The following is an 18,753-nucleotide window of genomic DNA, read 5'->3' on the forward strand; positions in this document are numbered from 1 at the left end:
CATAACCTGTCCTATTTCCACTTTCCACAGTTATTATACGCAACACAAAAAACAATACAAGATGCTAATAAGTGAGCTTTACAAAAACTAGCAAGTAGATTTTCTCCTTTATTAACATTTTACAGAGCCAGGGTTTCAAATATTTATGAAAAAGACCATTTCAAACCGCCGCCTACCCCTAACTTTATATTAAAAAGACACATCTCCGTAATATATCTTTGTCATGTAACATTTACAGTCAGTCAGGGAGCAGCTGACGAATGAACAGAAAGGTTACACAATTGTGACAAGTCTTAAGAAATGCATCAAAGAAGAAGAAAAAAGTGCGATTTCCTCATCTTTGTTTTGTTTTTTTCCTTGAGTTCATAAGTCTGTTTTTGACAAAAAAATTCTTGTCATTTTGTATTATTATAACAGGTTTTACAAATGTTTAGTTTGTCATAAAAAAAATTAGCTGGTATGTATTAACAAAAACTCAGTTTAATATGTAACACAAATGAGTGCAAACACACACACACACACACACACACCATATGGTGAGAACATGTGCTTTTTCAGAAGTACTCTGTGAAATGACTGCAGACGGTTTAATCTCATCTGATAGACACAACCTAACAGTTACCTGGATCCTGCCTTCATGACTGACTCATCGTTTTCCTTTTTTTCCCTCACATTTCCCAACTGCCCACACGGTCATTCACGTTTTATGAATCGACAGTGTTGGCGCAGCTCGTTTATCATACGAGTTATCAAACAGCTTTGTTAAGAGAACTTAAAAATAGTTCTGGCAACAGGAACATTTGCATATTAGCAAATTAGTAAAAACATTAAACTGCTTAACAAAAGGCGGTAATAAAAGGACATTTTATGGAGGAGGTACTGCATCGAGGAGGGGGGTTTATAAAAAGCTGGCAGCTCTAACAGAAAGAAACCAGAAACCAAATCAATCATGACAAGCTAAACTGCAAGCAGATCCTATAAATAGAAATGGTGTGCCGTATGATCGCAGACTGACGCCCATAAAGTATGCATGAATCCAAACACAAAAGCAGATAGTTGCCTCGTTACCATGAACACAAATAAAAAGAACAGGCTTAAGCATCTGATGTGCCCAGTCTTAGTTTTCCCACTCTCCACTGCCACTGCAGCAGCCACAGCCCAAGAACAAATGAGAACACAAACCAGCAACTCATTGTGCTGAGTCGCGATTTGTCATGATTAGATATCCCGCTGTGTGAAACATCTGAGAGCCAAAATATGTAGCCTTTGTGGGTGTGATGAATGGCGGGGTCCGTGGCGACGCAACGTGCGGAGAGGTGCAGAATTTTTCACATTTCACCACGCGTGTTTAGGCGTGTTACAGGTGCACATGCCTGTGCACATTATGAGCAGCGACAGGCAGATTCACTTTTGTTTTCTCGCGTCCTTTTTTTTTTGCAAAAATCAATCATTAAATCATGTACACAATATTAGGCAAGTGTTTTTAATGTGGCTGATCACAATAATGGCATGGCTCTTGTAACCTGCTGTCAAACTGTAACAGGAATAAAAAATTAAAGGTAAGTAACATTCTGGATTTGGTAAATGGATCAAATTTCTAAAAAGAAATAAAATGCTAAATCAAAAATGTGAATAATTTAACTGTAACAGTGAGACACAGTCACAGCTTATCTGTCTAAGATGTTACAAAAAAAAAGAACAATTATAATTTTCTATTAGATTCTCATTTATCCTGTCCCCATGCTGGGGATAATTTATTTGTAAAAGGGAATATTAAAATCACTTCTGCTGTTGTGTTTGGAGACTCATCCTGCTTCAGTGTGAAGCTGCAGGTATTAAATATACTCGCAAGGAATGACTACAAAACAGCTGAAGGCAATACTCGCTTCAGCTCCTGACCACGTTTTAATCAGACCTGGATTATATTCACTGTGGACATCTCAGTTTGCATTAGATGTAAAACTGTGCAGCGCAGTAAAACAAACACACACAACAACTACTTTGTCCTGTGTAGAAAACTGAGTTTAGCCTATAAGTGTATGTTGGTCAAGCAACTACAGCAGAGATGGAAGATGAAGAAGAACGATTATATATTAAGAAGGTGAGCAGCTGATCCAGCGGCTGAGAGTTGTGATAGGCTCCGCCCCCCGCAACGCTGAACTGGATAGGCGGTTCTGAAAATGGACGATGGGGACGCATTTTGACGGTTGCACCAATTTTGTCCTCTCATCTGCTCGTTGTGACAGAGTTTCGGGATGAGCGAGGGTCACACAGCTTCTTTACTCATACACGATGCCTTCTGAAGTCCAGGTAATATTTAGAGGTGCCAATTAGCCATTTAAATTAGAGTGTGCGCGCGTGTGTGTGTTTTTTGTTTTGTTTTGCGATTGTTGTTCTTGAGATTAGTGAGAGTGTCTTCTGGCTAACATAGAAAGCATTATCCAACAGTGTTCTGTCAATGGTGGGAGAAACCAGAGCTCCTTGTTTTAACAAACCACGGCAAACTCCACAAATAGGGAAAAAAAATCAATTATATTATACACTAGGGCTGCCATAATCGATGATGTTTACTATAAAAATGAGTTGAAATGTCTGTGACAAGGGTGTGGTCTCTGGCTCTGCAGCAGGCTCAAGGCCAGTGCAGGCTGATGGGGCAGGTGGAGATGATTGTGCTAACGAGGTCTCCTTCCTTTTAGTGACCTGAGATGAGAGCGCTTGGAGTGTGCAGCTGCAAAGCTGACTGCCTGGAAAAGACCTTGTTGCCAAACCACAAAGTAACATTTCTGTGTGTGAAATAAAAATGAAAAACAGTCACCTGAACACTGTGTGGGCTCCACAGTGTCATATTCATGTAACTGCAATACCCTCGTATCATTGATCAGTCAACTATCACAATAATTGTTAGTTGCAGCCATACTGTACACTCACTGGCCACTTTATTTGTTCTTGATAATGCAAATGTCTAATAAATCAGTCACACGGCATTGACCCACAACATTTAGGCATATACTGTAGACATGGTTAAGACGACCTGCTCAAGTTCAAATCGGGCATCAGAACAAGGAAGAAAGATGATAAAAGTGACTTTGAACGTGGCGTGGTTGTTGGTGCAACACAGGCCGCTCCAAATATTTCAGAAAGTGCTGATCTACTGGGATTTTCCCCACACCACCATCTTTAGGGTTTGTAGAGTGAGCGGCAGTGAAAATGCCTTGTTGATACAAGAAGTCAAGGGAGAATGGTCAGACTGCTTAAAGCTGATAAGAAGGCAGCAGTAACTCAAATAACCACTGAATATAACAGAGTTATGCAGACCAGCATCCCTGAATGCACAACAAGAGAAACCTTGAAGCAGATTGTGTCAGCTAAGAACACCTTCGGGGTATGGCGAATCATGGATGTGCAGCTGACAAATCTGCAGTAAATATATGATGCCATCATGTGAATATGGACCAAAATCTCTGAGGAATGTTCCCAGCAATTTGTTGAATCTGTGCCATGAAGCATGAAGGGAGTTCTGAAGGCAAAAGGGTTCTAGCATGGTACTAGCAAGGTGTGCCTAAGAGAGTGGCTAATGATTGTGCATCAACTACTTAAAGCTAATCAAACATGGCCAAGTTAAATGTAATACCCCCCTGCTCTCACACTTAAAGTAGTTCTGCATTCTGAATCAACATCATTCATACTAATGCAACTGGCTGAACCAGGCAGCAACATCATAGTCTGGATCTGCGTAGTAAACAGCATGCAGAGAAAGTGAGAATCTGCATGCAGACAACATCCTTTTTCATAAGCACAGCACACCTTGAACAGCACAAAGCAGCAGAATTGATTTACTGGATAAAAAGCAGATGGAGGAGCATCTGAATGTTGCGGTAAACAAACTTTATTCAGTCCACCTCCCTCAACCTACCTGCAAACACCCTGGTCTCACGTTTAAGATGCAGGTAACCTTTGTTTAAAAATTCACATTTACCTCAAATTATGTGGTTTTATTATTATATTCACAATTAGAATTTTCTATTGTACCCCTGGGAACTTTGCACAATTTATGGCCCTTACTACTGAGCAATGAGCTGCTGCAACTCAAAGGATTTTTATCTAAATTTGAGAATGACAGCAGGGACAAAAGGCTCGTGTTCAAGGACAATCAGACTTCTACAAGTTTAATCAGTTCAGATTTAAAACACATTTGTTGGAAAATAGAATTTAAAAAAATTATCCTATAGACTATTAAAGCTTAGTTAGGGTTTAAGAGGGCAGTTTGTATGACCAGTTTTTGTCAAAACAAAAGTATTCACATATTCATCATCTGAAATATTCAGGGTTTTTTTTTTTTTTTATCTTTTAAATGAACGAGCTTTAATTATGTTTTGACATGATGAAAGTAATATTCAGTCTTCACTACTTTGCTTTGTATTTGCACTTGTTTTGCTAATGACTAACAAAGACTTGATCTGTGAGCTGCAAGAATTGTGGTTTTATGACTTCATTACTGTCACCAAGCTCAAATGATGACCAAAAAGTAGTACTGTCATTTTATACAGACCCTTAATGGACTATTGGCATAATTTTGTTCTTCCAAATCGTGTCTTTTGTGTCATCTTCCACTGCTCCCTTAGCCTGGTTCTGCCGGAGGATTCTTCTTGGTAAAACGTTTTTCCTTCCCACTGTTGCTATGTGTTTGCTCATAGCTAGGAGTTTTCTCTCGATTAGTCTCTCTATTTAAGTTATTACAATATAAGTAACTATTAGGCAACTATTGTTGGGATTTGGAGCTATATAAATAAAATTAAGTCTAATTACATTTGATACATTTTTAAAAAATTATTCATTTTGATCCTCCACCTAAATCTATTTTCTCTGACCTCTGAAGAGTTTCCCCATTTTTTTGTTGGGGTTTTTTGATTGTTTTTTTTTTTGTCCCATGCCCCCCTCTCTAACCTATAATCAGGTTAAGCAGAAAGCAGAATATGCAGAATACCCATCCAGGAAGGAGTCCTATAGAAGATATAATTTGCTGAAATCTTATTATGTGCTGCGAGTAGGCAGCCGCTGTACAGCAAACACTCAGCACTCCAAAGATAACCAGACGCCAGAGGAGTTACAGTGCAAGTCGCTTACTTCTTAAATTGGCTCTTAGTTTTCTGCAGGGCAGTCAGTGTGTGTGTGTGGATGGGAGCAATATCTGACTATGGAAGAGAAAACTATGCATATATAAACCTAGTTATAGGATGAGTGCACAGAGGTGGGCACGCACAGGCATGGATGCAGACAGGTTGGAGATACGTGCACATGACCAGTCATGTATGTGTGCGTATTTTCTCAGCTGCAAATGAATTATCTCAAGCACACAGAGGGAATTTCATTCCAAAGGGACAACTGAGTAAAGCAACAGGCACTAGGATGAGTGTCAAACCTGCAAGTACTGAAACAATTATTCATCAGCTGGTCACCAACAATTCAGTTTACAAGATGCATGTCAGTTATTACTAATCATTTACTAAGAAAGGTGCAATAACTAAACAGTTATTGGTTAGATTTCTTGTAAGTTAGTAGGACAAAGCAGGGTACAACATTAACTCAGAAGTGAGTATTTTCCAGCCAAAATCTAGTAAATGGTAAATGCTTGCAGCGAGAAAGCAAAAATATATTCTGTATAATTCTAACAAGCTTGAAAACCAACATTTCTCATGACCACTTTTATTCTCAACACAGCCTGAACTCTTTCAGGCCGTGCTGAGCTGTGTTTATAATTTCTTTAAGTAGTCTTCAGTAATAGAGTAGTTCTCCAGGCTTCTTGAACGACATTCAAAGCTCCTCCTTGGATGTTGGCTGTCATTTGTTCCATTCACTGTCAAGACGATCCCACACTCCCTCAATAAAGTTGAGGTCCAGGCAACTGCAACAATTAACAATTATGATTAGAAACAAAAGATTCAAACCTAGATTCCCCACTCCATAAGACTTGCTTTCATTGATTTTCATCATATTTTTTGTCTTATTTGGTATACCTCAGCCTTTTCCCCCTGTTTCCCTTCATTACAAATGGCTTCTTGACAGCCACCCTTCCAAAAACAATTTCTGATGAGAAATTGGTCCTGCGTCAGATCTTTTCCTATTTCTTAAGGATATGGCTTTCATGTATTTTTCATCTGCTGTAGAAAGTTTTTGGCCTACCACTTCTTCTTTTGTCCCCCCACAGGTCCTGTTTCCCCATTATTTGCACATCATGCCAAATTTAAAAAGTACTATATCATCCCTCTCAAACTACGTTATCTTTGGCATTTTCCATAGAATCAGCAAAAGGAATGGGAATGACGTATATGATTTTGCAAAAAGCTGTTAGTAGCAAAGCTCTGAAAGACTTTCAGAAAGAACTATTGCTCAAGACTACAAGAGTCTGGCGTCTTGAAAGCAAAGTATAGATTTTTCCATAGTACTGTAGTTACTTTACCCTCCGTTTCTATCCATGATTCTATCCAGTGAGGGAATTTATGTCCAATATTCACTTTCTTTTAGCCTTCTTTTGATGAGATGTGTGGCTTTTTAGGTGCTCCCACTAACCCCACTCTCTAGTTACCAGGTTTGTTTCCTTCTCTGTACTCCTCTTGTAATATATTGTGGATGTTTTTTTCTTTTTCTGAAAGCTAACTACCTGCTACAGCGAGAAGCACCACTAATAAGAGGCATGAGAGTGAACTAAAAGACTAAATTAGCAGGCTAATGAATTGAAAAGACAAACACTTCTTAAAGCTAAGGGAAACCAATGAAATGGGCTATAATTGCATTTGGATTCCAGTGAGCAAAACCCTTTTCACACTGAACAGACACTTGAACAATTGTTCGCATGCAAATAGTGAGAAGTTTTTAAAATAATCTGTTGGCTGACCAATATTGTTAAAAGATGGTAATTGCATCTCTGGAACAAAACTGTCAATTCAGAAACGCTTGTATTTGCTCGATCACACACACACACGGGCGCGCGGAAACTATCTGAGGGAATTGTGTTTGAGCATTTTCAAAGTGAGCAGTACTGTGCCAAAGAGATTGAGTGCGTCAGCAGAGCATGCATATATGGGAGGGAGGGGGCAATAGGAAAAAAAATAAAAGGAGGATGCGGGAGAGGAATAGAAAGGGGGAAATTAGACTAAAAAGAAATTTTTAAGCCTGTTGGTGAAGCAGAAGTGAAGTGAACGTAGAGGAGGAGGGAGGTGAAGTGAGGTGAAAGACAAAGGTGTACAAAGTGTTTGCCCCTGGGAAGAGATGGAGGGGATGGAGTGTTAGATCGCTCGAGTGCAGAGAACGTACACACAGGCACACACACTGTGTACAATCACAGATGCACATACAGTACACATGCCGCACATCTTAGAGCACTACACCAAACCGTTTATTTATTGATGCGTCTGTTTAAAAGAAGAAGAAGAAGAAGAAGAAAAAACGCAGATACAGAGAGAGTTCTCAATCATCCTTCGGAATCACTGAAGGAAAACTGCAGTGAGCGGCATGCGGGGGAGGGGAGGGAGAGGGAAGAAGAGGAGGGAGGAAGGAAAGTAGGAAGCGGGCAGGGGGATTTCTTTAGCAACGCAGGAATGTTAGCTACTTGCTGCTTCTCTCTCTCGCTTCATCGTTCCATCTCTCCGGTGGTGAGGTGGGGGGGTAGAAGATGCACGCTGTGAATACTGACATGGGAGAAGGCTTTGATCCCTCTCTACATCTTTCTCTCTTTCCTTTTTCCTGCTACCCAACTCTTCCTTGTTCCTCACTCCTGGCCTCCCACTATGTTCTTCTCCTCTTTGTCCATCGCATTCAAATAATCCTAAGTTAGTGTTTGCTTGGTATACTGTTAAAAACTGCACTGCTTCATACAGCGTGCACCATCAAAAAGGAACAGCCTTTCAGATTATAAATAAATAAAAGAGAAAAGGAAACTGAACAGACACCTGAGATATGAAATGGAAAGAAGTAGTTAATGTGTTGGAAGCATTGGAAACCTTCAAAAGAATCAAAGGGCTGAGATTCACTGAAAGAGCATTTAACCAATCGATAAAGGAACCACACACACACCAGATCTGTTCGAAACAGCTCATGTGAACTCTCATGGTGAGGTGCTGAAACCGGACCAAAATCACAAAAATTTGTTAAACTGCAAAACACTGACTACTGCAATGAAGGGGGGCAGCATTTGATACAAGTCTGCAATAAAAAAAGCTCTAAGCCAAGTTTACCTATCAAAATGCATACAGTCACGCGCAAAAGTCTTGAGCCACACTACATTTCTTTTTTATTTTCCGTCCAACGAGCTAGACTTTCTTGTATTCCCACCCCCCTGGACACTGGCTACTTTTTCACTCATTTTCCCTTCCGTCCTTGTACCTGACCATTTTCAGAGGAATACTGACCTATGAATTGTTCAAATATAAAATGCACCTAGCTCGAGGTTTGAACCAGCACCGTGTGTCTAGATGCAACTGACAGCTTAGCAATGAACCAATTTTTTTAGGTATTTTCTTCCTAACGATGAAAACGCATACAAATCAGCAAGGTGTTTTCCAAAGAGCTATTTGTTGACAATTATTATCTGAACGTGGTGTGCAGCGTCTCCTTCTAAAAATTTGAGGAAACCATACTGCTAGGGGACAAAAGAAGTAGCAGACCTAAAACAAAAACAATGCACAGCAGATGAACTGTGGTCCTTCAGTTAATCCATCTACTGTTCACTAAAGCCTCCACAGAAGTGGTCTCAGTGGAACGTTAGCTGTCAAGAAGCCATTCTTAATGACGGGAAACACCGAGAATTACACAAGAACTGGACTGAAAATCAGTGGCAACAGGCCTTACTCAGCGATGAATCCAAATGTGACATTTTTGTATCAAATCGTTGTCAGTGGTGTGGTTCAAAATATTTTTTGATCTGTATATAAGCAGAGGATTGGCAGTTCTGGGAATATAGTATATCAAGGTGGCTGAGTAACAACGGGCCCAGCTCCAGCATGCCTCTGTTCTTTTTACATATTAGATTTGACCAGTAAACAACCAAATCAATAAAGCCAAGTACACCATTTAAATCAGCACGACTTGTTTTCTCTGGCCAATCTCTTTACAACTTGGCTGGCACTAAATGGGAACAAACATAGCAGCTAATTGGCCAGATTATAACAGGTCTCGTTCAAATGTAAGCAAATGTTTAATCGCAGCTAATATTTAACCTATGAGAGGCCAGCGTCTGTGGTCAGCATAAGCAATTAAAGCATCTTAAAAGAAAATATAGTATTATAATGTCGAAATGCTGTACTGCACAAGGCTAAAATGCCAGGGAAATGAAATCATTTTATTTGTAGCACTTTCAGCTCAGAGGACAAAGTACTTTGAGCAGACATAAATAAAAACAACCAATATAAATGAACAACACAATAATAGCCAAACACATGACTAAAAGCAAACCAAAACACCATATGGCTGGAAAAAGCAATCTGATTAGCTTCACTACATCACATCATCTGACAGCTATGGCGCACACAACAATGCACTGAAGGGACAGGGGAAGCAGTCGGTGCGCAGAAGTGACTTTCAGGGAGAGAACGGGAATAGTGGCATAGACAGGAAACAGGTGAGCAGAGATTTCCCAATATAGAAACAGGACGTGTCATGTTAGGAAATTATACCTTAATACAGATGCAGCAAGCTCTGTGCAAAGATGTGCTGTAGAGGGGGAGAGCATCCGAGGTGACGCACAGCTCTCTGTTTAATGAACATCCTTACTTCAGAATCCACAGTACGTATTAAAGTTGCTGACTTTAGGATGACTAGAGTAAACCGAGGTGCCTTGGAGGTTAAAACAAAGACTGCACAAAGATGGAGGAGCTGAGACAGATGCAGGAGGAAGAACCAGATAAAAGTAAAGCAAGCAAAGACAGTCTGTAATAAGATGAAACAGAATTTAAAAAGTGTAGGAGTGGCGCTTTGACAGAGGTTCTGGGCTTGTACCAGTGCCATGATGGATGGCTGAGGGGTGGGAGGGGGTGCTAGATGTTATTAGATCAAATGGGGGTCAACCACAGTGTAGTAGGGTTGAGATGCTAAGACAGCCTGTATATTGTGAGCAATAAGACACTGGCACTGATCCAAACTCTAATTATACGCACCATCTCTGCAGAATTAAGATTAGGAGGATTTAGAAGTGTCTCGGGAACACTGACAGACAAAAAAGCCTCGTGTTCACACGAACAGTCAGATTTCCTACATACGCAGAAAATGAAAATGACACGAGGGCAAAATCTGCACTGACACAGAATACACTGCTGAAATACAATTCAGCCAACCCACACACACTGATCTGGTATTCATTCGCTTGCACCCGAACACTGTAGAAACAAACGTTATCTGTTCACGAATGCAGAATATGCCCCCGGACTCATGCAGGACTTGTACAAACACACAAATGTATTATTAGTACTCTTTCACTTCTGCACACACAGTCTATCATTTGCATGCTAGTGATTTTCCTTTTAAAAACCAAAGCTAATATTTGCTCTGGAGTTGGCACGGACAGCTAAAGCAGGAGTCTTCTAACACTGTTGCAGAGATAGCTGGCTGCCAGCGCTGCAGCTCTGCTCTTGATTCTTTTTCATCACATTTTGATGAATCCGCATCCTGTCAAGTGCAAAGAAAGTCTTAGATTGACTATGTGGAGGATACCCATTAACGAGACCTTTCCTTTAAGCGGGATGTACGTTTTCCTAAATATTCTCATAATCCTCTTTGAGTGACCGTGACTCATCCTTACCCTCTCTCACCCTCATCTTTCTCTCCACCTCTCACTTCAGGATTGATCACCTCTGAAGTAGGCCTTTTGTTCTGTGCGGTGGTGCAGCGAACATTGACCTCAGGAGAGAAAAGGAGATGGAAGACATCTCTCAAAGAATCTTAAAGCATCTCTCTAGTTAATCTACAGAGGCCTTGCAGTGCTTTAAGGAAGAGCACAGTTGATGTTGCTGCCTCAGTACTCACACAACAGATTTTTCTTACATGTCCGTTTGCCCCCGGTTCGCTGCATCATAATGTGCAGTCAAAATAATGTCAATTACTTGTTGAAAACGTTATGAAGTATGTGCCAAGAAGCACTCTCTGAGACTGGAAAATTGAGAGAATGAGAAAAAAGGTGCAGAGACCTGTAGTTCATCAAATGGTCAGCGGTTGGCTCTGAAAGCGAGTCAATCTGCATAGACTCTTGTGTCAAACATAGAAGAGAAATCATTTTTATTTTACATCTTTGTGAAGAAACAGTTCCGCATACAAAATCCCAAAAGGAGTAAAATTTTAGATAACTATCTTTGGAGATGAAACCCCCCGTAAAACTGTAAGATTAAAATTAGTATTTTAATGCATTTTAAGTACCCTATAACAACCATGGACGGGCTCTCTCCATTTCACCCGCAATGGACTGCTGACACGATACGGAGGTCAGTTATTGAGGAAAACCTAAACGTCTGTGTTAGTAAGAGCTGCTGATTTAGCTGCTGTTAGCGGTAAGTGGGTCCGACTCTGGCAATTATGCTAGCTGACATGACGTTAGCTTAGAACTAGCTGCGGGCGTTGCTATTATTGGCTCATTGTCAGCTTTTCAGAGACAGAAGGGTCGCGTGTCTGATCTGTTAACAATAAGTAACTGTGGAATAAATAAGCACGAGAGGAGACTAATGAAAAAGAGAAAGAGGTGATGAAAGTCTATCATATACAGATTAAGCTAGCTTAAAGCTAACTTGTGATTTACATATCAATAGTTTCAAAGTATTTAATGGATTTCTCCTCTATTATGAAATTCTTGGGAAACTGGAGCATTGTAATCAAATTCTATTGGGATATAGAGGGTTAAAAATCAAAGTAATTTATATGAGTGTCTTTCAAATCAACCAAGCTAGCATTAGCTTAAAAGTCTCCAGCTCTACAGCCACATTCAAATATGGTCATACCTGGTTTAAATAAGGGAGGGGAAAGCTGATAAAAGCAAAAAGACAGATTGAAGGCAATGAAACCATCCAATGACGTCTCAGTGGCTCAGGCCAGCCATTACATACAGCATATGTTTTTAACAGTTTACTACTTGAGGTCCATAAAAATAACATTGGTTTCCTATCGTTTTATTTTAAACATGCTGCAGGCAGTTGGATTCAAACTTGTTTCTGTGAAGAGTTTATAACTTGTATGGTATAAAATTCATTATCAGTAGTTTCAAGTTAGTCTTCTGATTAGATTATCAGGGGCAGGTCTGCAGTGCTTTCTCTGAACCGTTATTCCATATTTAGAGGTGAATCAAACAACACTGTTCAGTTACGTATGGGCAGCGAGCCTTGAATGTGAGATGTGAAACAAACAAGTGGAGAACATTAGATGGTATTTGCAGGGGTATGAATGAACATAATATATATCTATGTAGGCAAATTGAAAGTATTAGGATTTATAACAAATGTTTGGGGTGAAAAAAGGGACACATGGATGCTAAAAGTTGTATGTGTAATAATGTTTGTGCAGAGTTTCAGTCAAAAACCAACCCGTTAAAGAGGAGATTGGGTACAGGACATATATACATGCATATGCAGCATTTGTTATAGTATGATGCTATTTATCATAACCTAATTCCTTTTGATGTTAAATGTTTATGCTGTCTCACAAACCTAGAACAGCGCTGCTTTTCAAAAAGCAGTTTCCAGAGTTTCCAGTTATGTCTGGAGACATTTTCGTATTTGCTGGTAAATGACTGTAATTAACATAACTCAGTATTACAGCTTTAACCCATTAGGAGACTAGTCTGGGACTTTTACATCATCTGCTCATGAAGAAACACAAGGCTGCACGGCAGCAGAGAGGGAAAACGTGGTTCGGGGGTGGGGGCTCTCAGCTAAGAAGCTGCTAGAGGCAGCTCTGAAGAATGCCGCCTGGGGTACTGGCAACGTGCGAGACGAAAGAAGAGAATGAGTAAGTGTGAAGAATGGTGGCATGAGAGCGGTCGGGCTGAGCAGACAGTGTGCCAGTTGGGGTCACCTTGAGCAATCCATCTCCCCACCTCCAGCAGGGATGCAGACTGCAGGAGCGGGGAGGACTGAACAGGTTTCCCCCCCTTAATAGCATTCTGCAGAGAGTGAGACAAGGCGATGCCTTCTCCCTCTCTGAACTTGTCCGGCAAGGATTTGGCCGCAGCTGAACTGCTGGAAGGTGAGATAACCGGACACCCCTGACAGCCGAGACAAACAACGCGAGACAACACTAGCCGAGACAAACAACACAATTCTGTCAACGCTGAAATGAGCTTTCATTCTGTAAAAAAGGGAAAAGGTGAAACTTTGGCTTCTTTGTCTTCACAAGGCTATGTTTGCTACATAAAGGAAAAGAAGGGAAATCAAGCCTTTTATTTCTTTTGTTTCATTCTGTTGGTAGTCAACGGTGAGGAGACAAATACTCTTACAACAGAAAGAGCTATTAAACTAAAGTAGATTTATCACCTACGCAATCCTTAATGTTTCAGGAGCACGACACTCTCCCCGGAGAATCACGTGGCAATCTGCTATGATGTCAGCTGTTCACACTACATGTGTTTCTGTTTTTTCAGAGACAGGAGGAAGTAGCATGAGGAGAGACAATTTTTTCCTCGTGTGCACACCAAAAAGCAAGGAAATAAAGGGGGAGAGGGACATGTTTAACCCAAAGGATTGTTACAGTAGTCGTATGAATGCCCTCTGTATTTCCTAAAGCTGAGATACACTTCTGGAGCACAATCCCAGAGCATTTCACTCTACCACAGAGCCATAACAATGACCATGGCCTCAAAAGTCTGCCTTCAAGGGCACAATTATTCTTACTGAGAGCAGGCATGGTTGAATCCATTTTCAAGGGTACACAAAAGTAATATTAATCTACCTCTGTGTTCAAACAACGTAACAGACTTTCTTTCATCAAGAACACAGTGATTGACATGGAGGCCTTTTGCTCCTTTATTGTTTAAGTCACAAAGCTTATGCTGTTTGGAGTCTCCACAAATTACACAGAAATGATTCTACACTAAGCTACCTGAGCAGAAATCTTTAATCTTCAACCTGCCACTGACAAAAAAGTTCAGGTGGTCAAGTTTACACTGCAAAGCTGCATTTGCAAAGAGCTGCTCAGGTCAGCCACTATTCACTCCATCAGCCTTTGGAATGGCCTAATGCTTTAATCTGAAATGAATTTCATTACCTATAAAATACCAGTTAGCACCATAGTGAGCAGGTAGTAGCTGGGGACCAGCATGACAATAAAAACACGTTCAAGCCAAAATAATAAATAAAGTCATTTCACTTGACTTCTTTTTGTCCATTCTCCTTTATCTCTGTCATAATTTGGTTCCCAAACCCTCTGCTTTTAATTTCAGTTACTGCCACATGAAGAGAGGAATCCAAATTACAAACTGAAAAGTCTTTGTTGGTTAAACATTACCAGTGGATCTTTTCCAAAGCACTGCAGGTGATCTGTGTTGGAGGTTCCACCAGTTAAACTACTGATCGGGCTAATTAAACACTTTAAACATTATTGACCAAGTCAGTGGATTACAGGAGTGATGCAGATGTTGAGCTGTGGATGTGCTGCTAATTCCTCCGCCTGATCCTTGCGGGGGGGTTTAACAGATGCAAGTTTGCTGGATTTTAAAGTTTTCATCCAAGTTGAACTGAAATTGCTCCATTTTTACTGAATGTCTGGGCTGATGATAAAAAAAAGCTGAGCTGATTATTAATCATCTCTGCTTGTCCCCAGGCTATGTTAGTCCTGCACTAATAATGTTTAGCTGGATCAAACTCCAGCTAAACACTGCCAGCAACAGAAAAACATCTTTTTACAACTTGGGAGCGTTTACATTTCATTCCAAAATTCTCACCACAGACCTGTTTTTATATTATAATAAACTACGATGTAGCTGGTGGCCTGTAGCCTGGCTATATCTCAAAAGGATAAACCAGATGTACAGATGCCGCATCTTATTCAACAGATTTCAGCTCAGTTTTCAATGAGAGAAAGCCTTCACTTTAATAATAAACACCAATATCGGCATTAGAAATGAATATTCTTGCTGAAGCGGAACAAGATAAGAGGCTGTTCACCTTAAACCGCTAACCTTTTGCACAGGTGCCACAAAACAATAATGAGCTGAGCACAATTACTGAGAGCAGGTAGCCCAGGGTGTCTCAATAATCTCCTGCTCAGCATAAGCAAAACAGGACTTCATGCGCCCCAAACAAAATGTGAACCCATAACTTTGACAGATTGATTCAAATTTCTTGGAACAAATATGAGCAACACACAGAAAAGTAATATTTATAGAGCTAATTTCCTGCCAAAAATGAAAGAAAACATGTTTTCCAAATGCCTGATGATTCATTATCAAACTGTGCAAAACATCACTAACAAATTCATGCATTTAGTTTCGCACATACAAAACGCACCTATTAAGATTAATAGAACAACAATGCTTCATAAAAGGAATGCAGAATTTATAAAATAAACTGTATTTTTTTTTTAGAGAAAAAAATATGACTTTGTGCACAACCAGTGTGCTGTGAAGGTCCCAAAAAGAGCAGATATTAAACACTCAAACACAGCGATAATTTCCAGTCTGTCAGCATTAGCAGTGAATAATAGCGACGGACAAATGAAAAATTAGCAAGATAAACAAGAATGCCCGCTCATGTTGACGTTGGTGTTGCAAAATGGCACTACACTTCTAACTTCTGTGGGGGTAACGCACGTGTTTGGAACAACACAAACAACTAGATTATCTGGGAAAAGAGCTTAAACATGTACATAACTTCAAATAACAAATGTGAATGTCAGAAAATTGGATTTTTAAATCAATAAATATTTATCACAGTTGCAAAATTCTGATGCAGACTTCATGTTTTTAAAGATATTTTTGATATTTCTGATTGCTTTCCAACATTACAACTACATGGCTGACTTGTATGTTTCTCCTCAGCAGAGACTGCATATGTAATGTGGACAGTGTAAGAGTACATAATTAAGTTTTATTAGCTTGGTCTTCATTTATTACACACTAATTATTGGATGCAAACATGTGGCACATTAAGTTGAAGCTCTGTGTATTAAAGCACCGTCAGGGGACGCGCACAGATACTCTCTGGATCGCGTTGCGGACTGCTCCTGGCGTGCAGAAGCAAAGAGGCTCCAAGCTACGGTGCATTCCCATGATTCTAAAATTATAATATATTACAGAGCATCATCGGGAAGTGCTTTGTAAGGGGGTAACAGCTGCAAGGTAAAGGTGGAAAGATTGTTTTTTCCTTTCTTCCTTGCTCATGTGTGAACCGCATTCACATCTAGCCATCTGCTTCTGGGCCTGGGTGTGTATGTGTGGGAGCTGCCATGCTAGCGGAGAGGATCCGATTTATCATTACAGATGATTCTGGAAACAAAACCGATGTGTGGAGCCTACGTGGCTCCTTGATATCTTCATTGTATTCCAGGTTTCTGCCTATTCAAATGATATCTACTGCGCTTTCACACCGAACCATCTGCTGCAGACCTTTTTTCGCACGCGAGGCCGGCGTGTACGAGTCAACGCAGGAGTCGGTGAGAGTGGAGCGAAGGTGGTGAGTGTCTGAGACTGTGGGCTTGTGTGACCGCGCATGTATAACAACGAGTTGTTTTGAAAGCTTCTAACAATGACTGCATGACTGATTATGGAGATGCAATTTACAAACTTCCTGATGATGTTGTACACTAGACTGAGTTTCATTACAGACTTAACTGCCAACACACACCTTTGTGTTCTGCTTGATGTGCAGGACTGGGTTCAGAAACCTAGTTCTATATCATAAAAATGCAGAAAGCCGCCTTAGTTTACTGCAAAGAAATAGAATAGATTTTATGCATATTTCTTAAGGAATAATGTTGGTATTTCATTGTTAGCCTGCACTGCGGTACATGTACAACAAAACACAATCATGCAGTGCACTGAAAGAAAAATGACAACTGCAATATCTGGGATTTCATTCCTTCATCCAAAGCATTCCTACTCGGTACTTTGGGAAGTTACATAGAGTTTAAATGGTTTTAATGACAGTGATGAATGCCAGTATTTATTTAGCCAACACTGATGTGTAATCTTTAAACCGTCTGACAACTACGATGTAATTAAAAGTAGCCACTATAGTAGTGTTTTGTTGTTAAGCTCCCTATATATTACCTTTGCAGCAAGTATGAACGAACGATTTTTCTTCCTGAGCGACCACTGCATAGAGCGGTTTTATGGATTTTTAATACATTCTGAGGTCCTTTGTTTGTACAGTAGCAGGGTGACTGCTGATATTCAACGTGCTACGTGGCCTTAACCTCTTAAATGTCCCTCTCTGTTAGATTATACTGCAAGTCTGTGTGTGGGTGAGTGTGTGTGTTTGTGTATTCATGCACAATTCTGAAGACAAAGTGAAAGGGAGTACACAAGTGTGCTCACGTTGAAGTACATGAAGCAGCACAGGCACAGGGATTGCTGAAAGCTTCAGACAGAGTCAGCGAAGGCGTCTGTAAAAGGTCACTGTTCTCTCCATCAACAGAGTTTGGAATGGACGGGGGCGGACCGGAGAGGAGAGGACAGGGCAAAACGAGGGGGCCCAGTGGAAAAAGTCACCCACCCAAAAATGTGGGTCAGCAGTTTGCTGTGACTAAGGGCACAGCCATAAGGAGACAGCCAGGGAACCATTTAACAACCTTATTGCCGGCTCTTCATCCTCACGCCTGGCATGAGATGGCAAGGAAAGGTCCCGCGCGAGCCGTGCTTCAGACTTTAATAGTGTGCAAATATGTCAGGTGGGGAACTATGCACATGTTCGGTTAGACAGGTAAGGAAAAGGTTTAGGAATGAATCTGAAACTATTTATACTTCACACTTTTCTTGTCTTATCTGCCAGCAGTTCATTTTAAATTAACCTAATTTTGTACTGCTTCAGTGAAAACGTGACATACTGTGTGAGAGGAATCAGGAACAAATCTGACAAATCCCGTTAGATTTTTCTGAACATTACTATAAAAGTGCTTAAGATGACTACAGGCGCTTAAACCTAAGCTAGGTATTTAAACTTTAGAAATACTCTTTAGCTCACAGCCATCATTGCATGAAAATTTACATAAATGTTGTAGGATGTAATTACCTGAAGCCCAAGGTCAAAATCTATACAGGTGTGCAAAAATTATAGCCTGCTACACTCTTGGGTATCTCAGGTAAAACTTTTGATGTGAAGCAAAAAATCTGAACGCCTGAAACTTTATGCACACAGTTTTGAACCTTTCTTATACATTTTGAATGCCACATTTGTTGCTTTTTTTCCCTTTTTTCCTTCAATAAAACGAGTGAAAGGTCTTACATAAGAGATCATAGCTTTTTCACATCGTCACCTCTGGTTAAGGTCTCAGACCTCATCTCTGATCTGCTTTTTAAAAAAATAGACTTTCATGTGTGGACGGCGTACTTTCCCACTCACCGAATCATCAAAGAGATGAGGGAAACCGTGGCCATTTCAAGCAAGAAAATATGTTTATGTTTAACCTGAGTTAGGTAACCTTTGATGCTAAAATATTAGGTTTAAAGCGTTGTAGCCTATTTCGCAGCTGCGGTTCATTTTATGATGGGGCCTGAGCCTCGACGCCTTGACTGACATCCTTTTTTGCTTTTTCATAGTTGAGCGGAGGTAGTAGTGGGAGGGCAGCTTA

The 18,753-nt window shown here is 40.3% G+C and overlaps 1 protein-coding gene across 3 annotated transcripts in view; it reads right to left on the minus strand.

Annotated features, from left to right (window-relative positions):
- Positions 1–18,753, minus strand: part of atrn (attractin) — a 129,381-nt gene that overhangs the window by 20,687 nt on the left and 89,941 nt on the right. Inside the window, exon 27 of one of the 3 annotated variants that reach the window (XM_040042311.1) lies at positions 666–5,902. The exons of the other annotated variants lie outside the window; for them this stretch is intronic. Within the exon in view, the coding sequence (XP_039898245.1) occupies positions 5,879–5,902 (24 nt within the window). The 3' untranslated portion in view covers positions 666–5,878. Of the gene's footprint in view, positions 1–665; positions 5,903–18,753 lie in introns of those variants that run through there. 3 annotated transcript variants of the gene reach the window in all.

The sequence above is a fragment of the Simochromis diagramma genome, unplaced genomic scaffold (assembly GCF_900408965.1).
Source record: "Simochromis diagramma unplaced genomic scaffold, fSimDia1.1 OVJJ01000304.1, whole genome shotgun sequence".
Lineage (NCBI taxonomy): Eukaryota > Metazoa > Chordata > Actinopteri > Cichliformes > Cichlidae > Simochromis > Simochromis diagramma.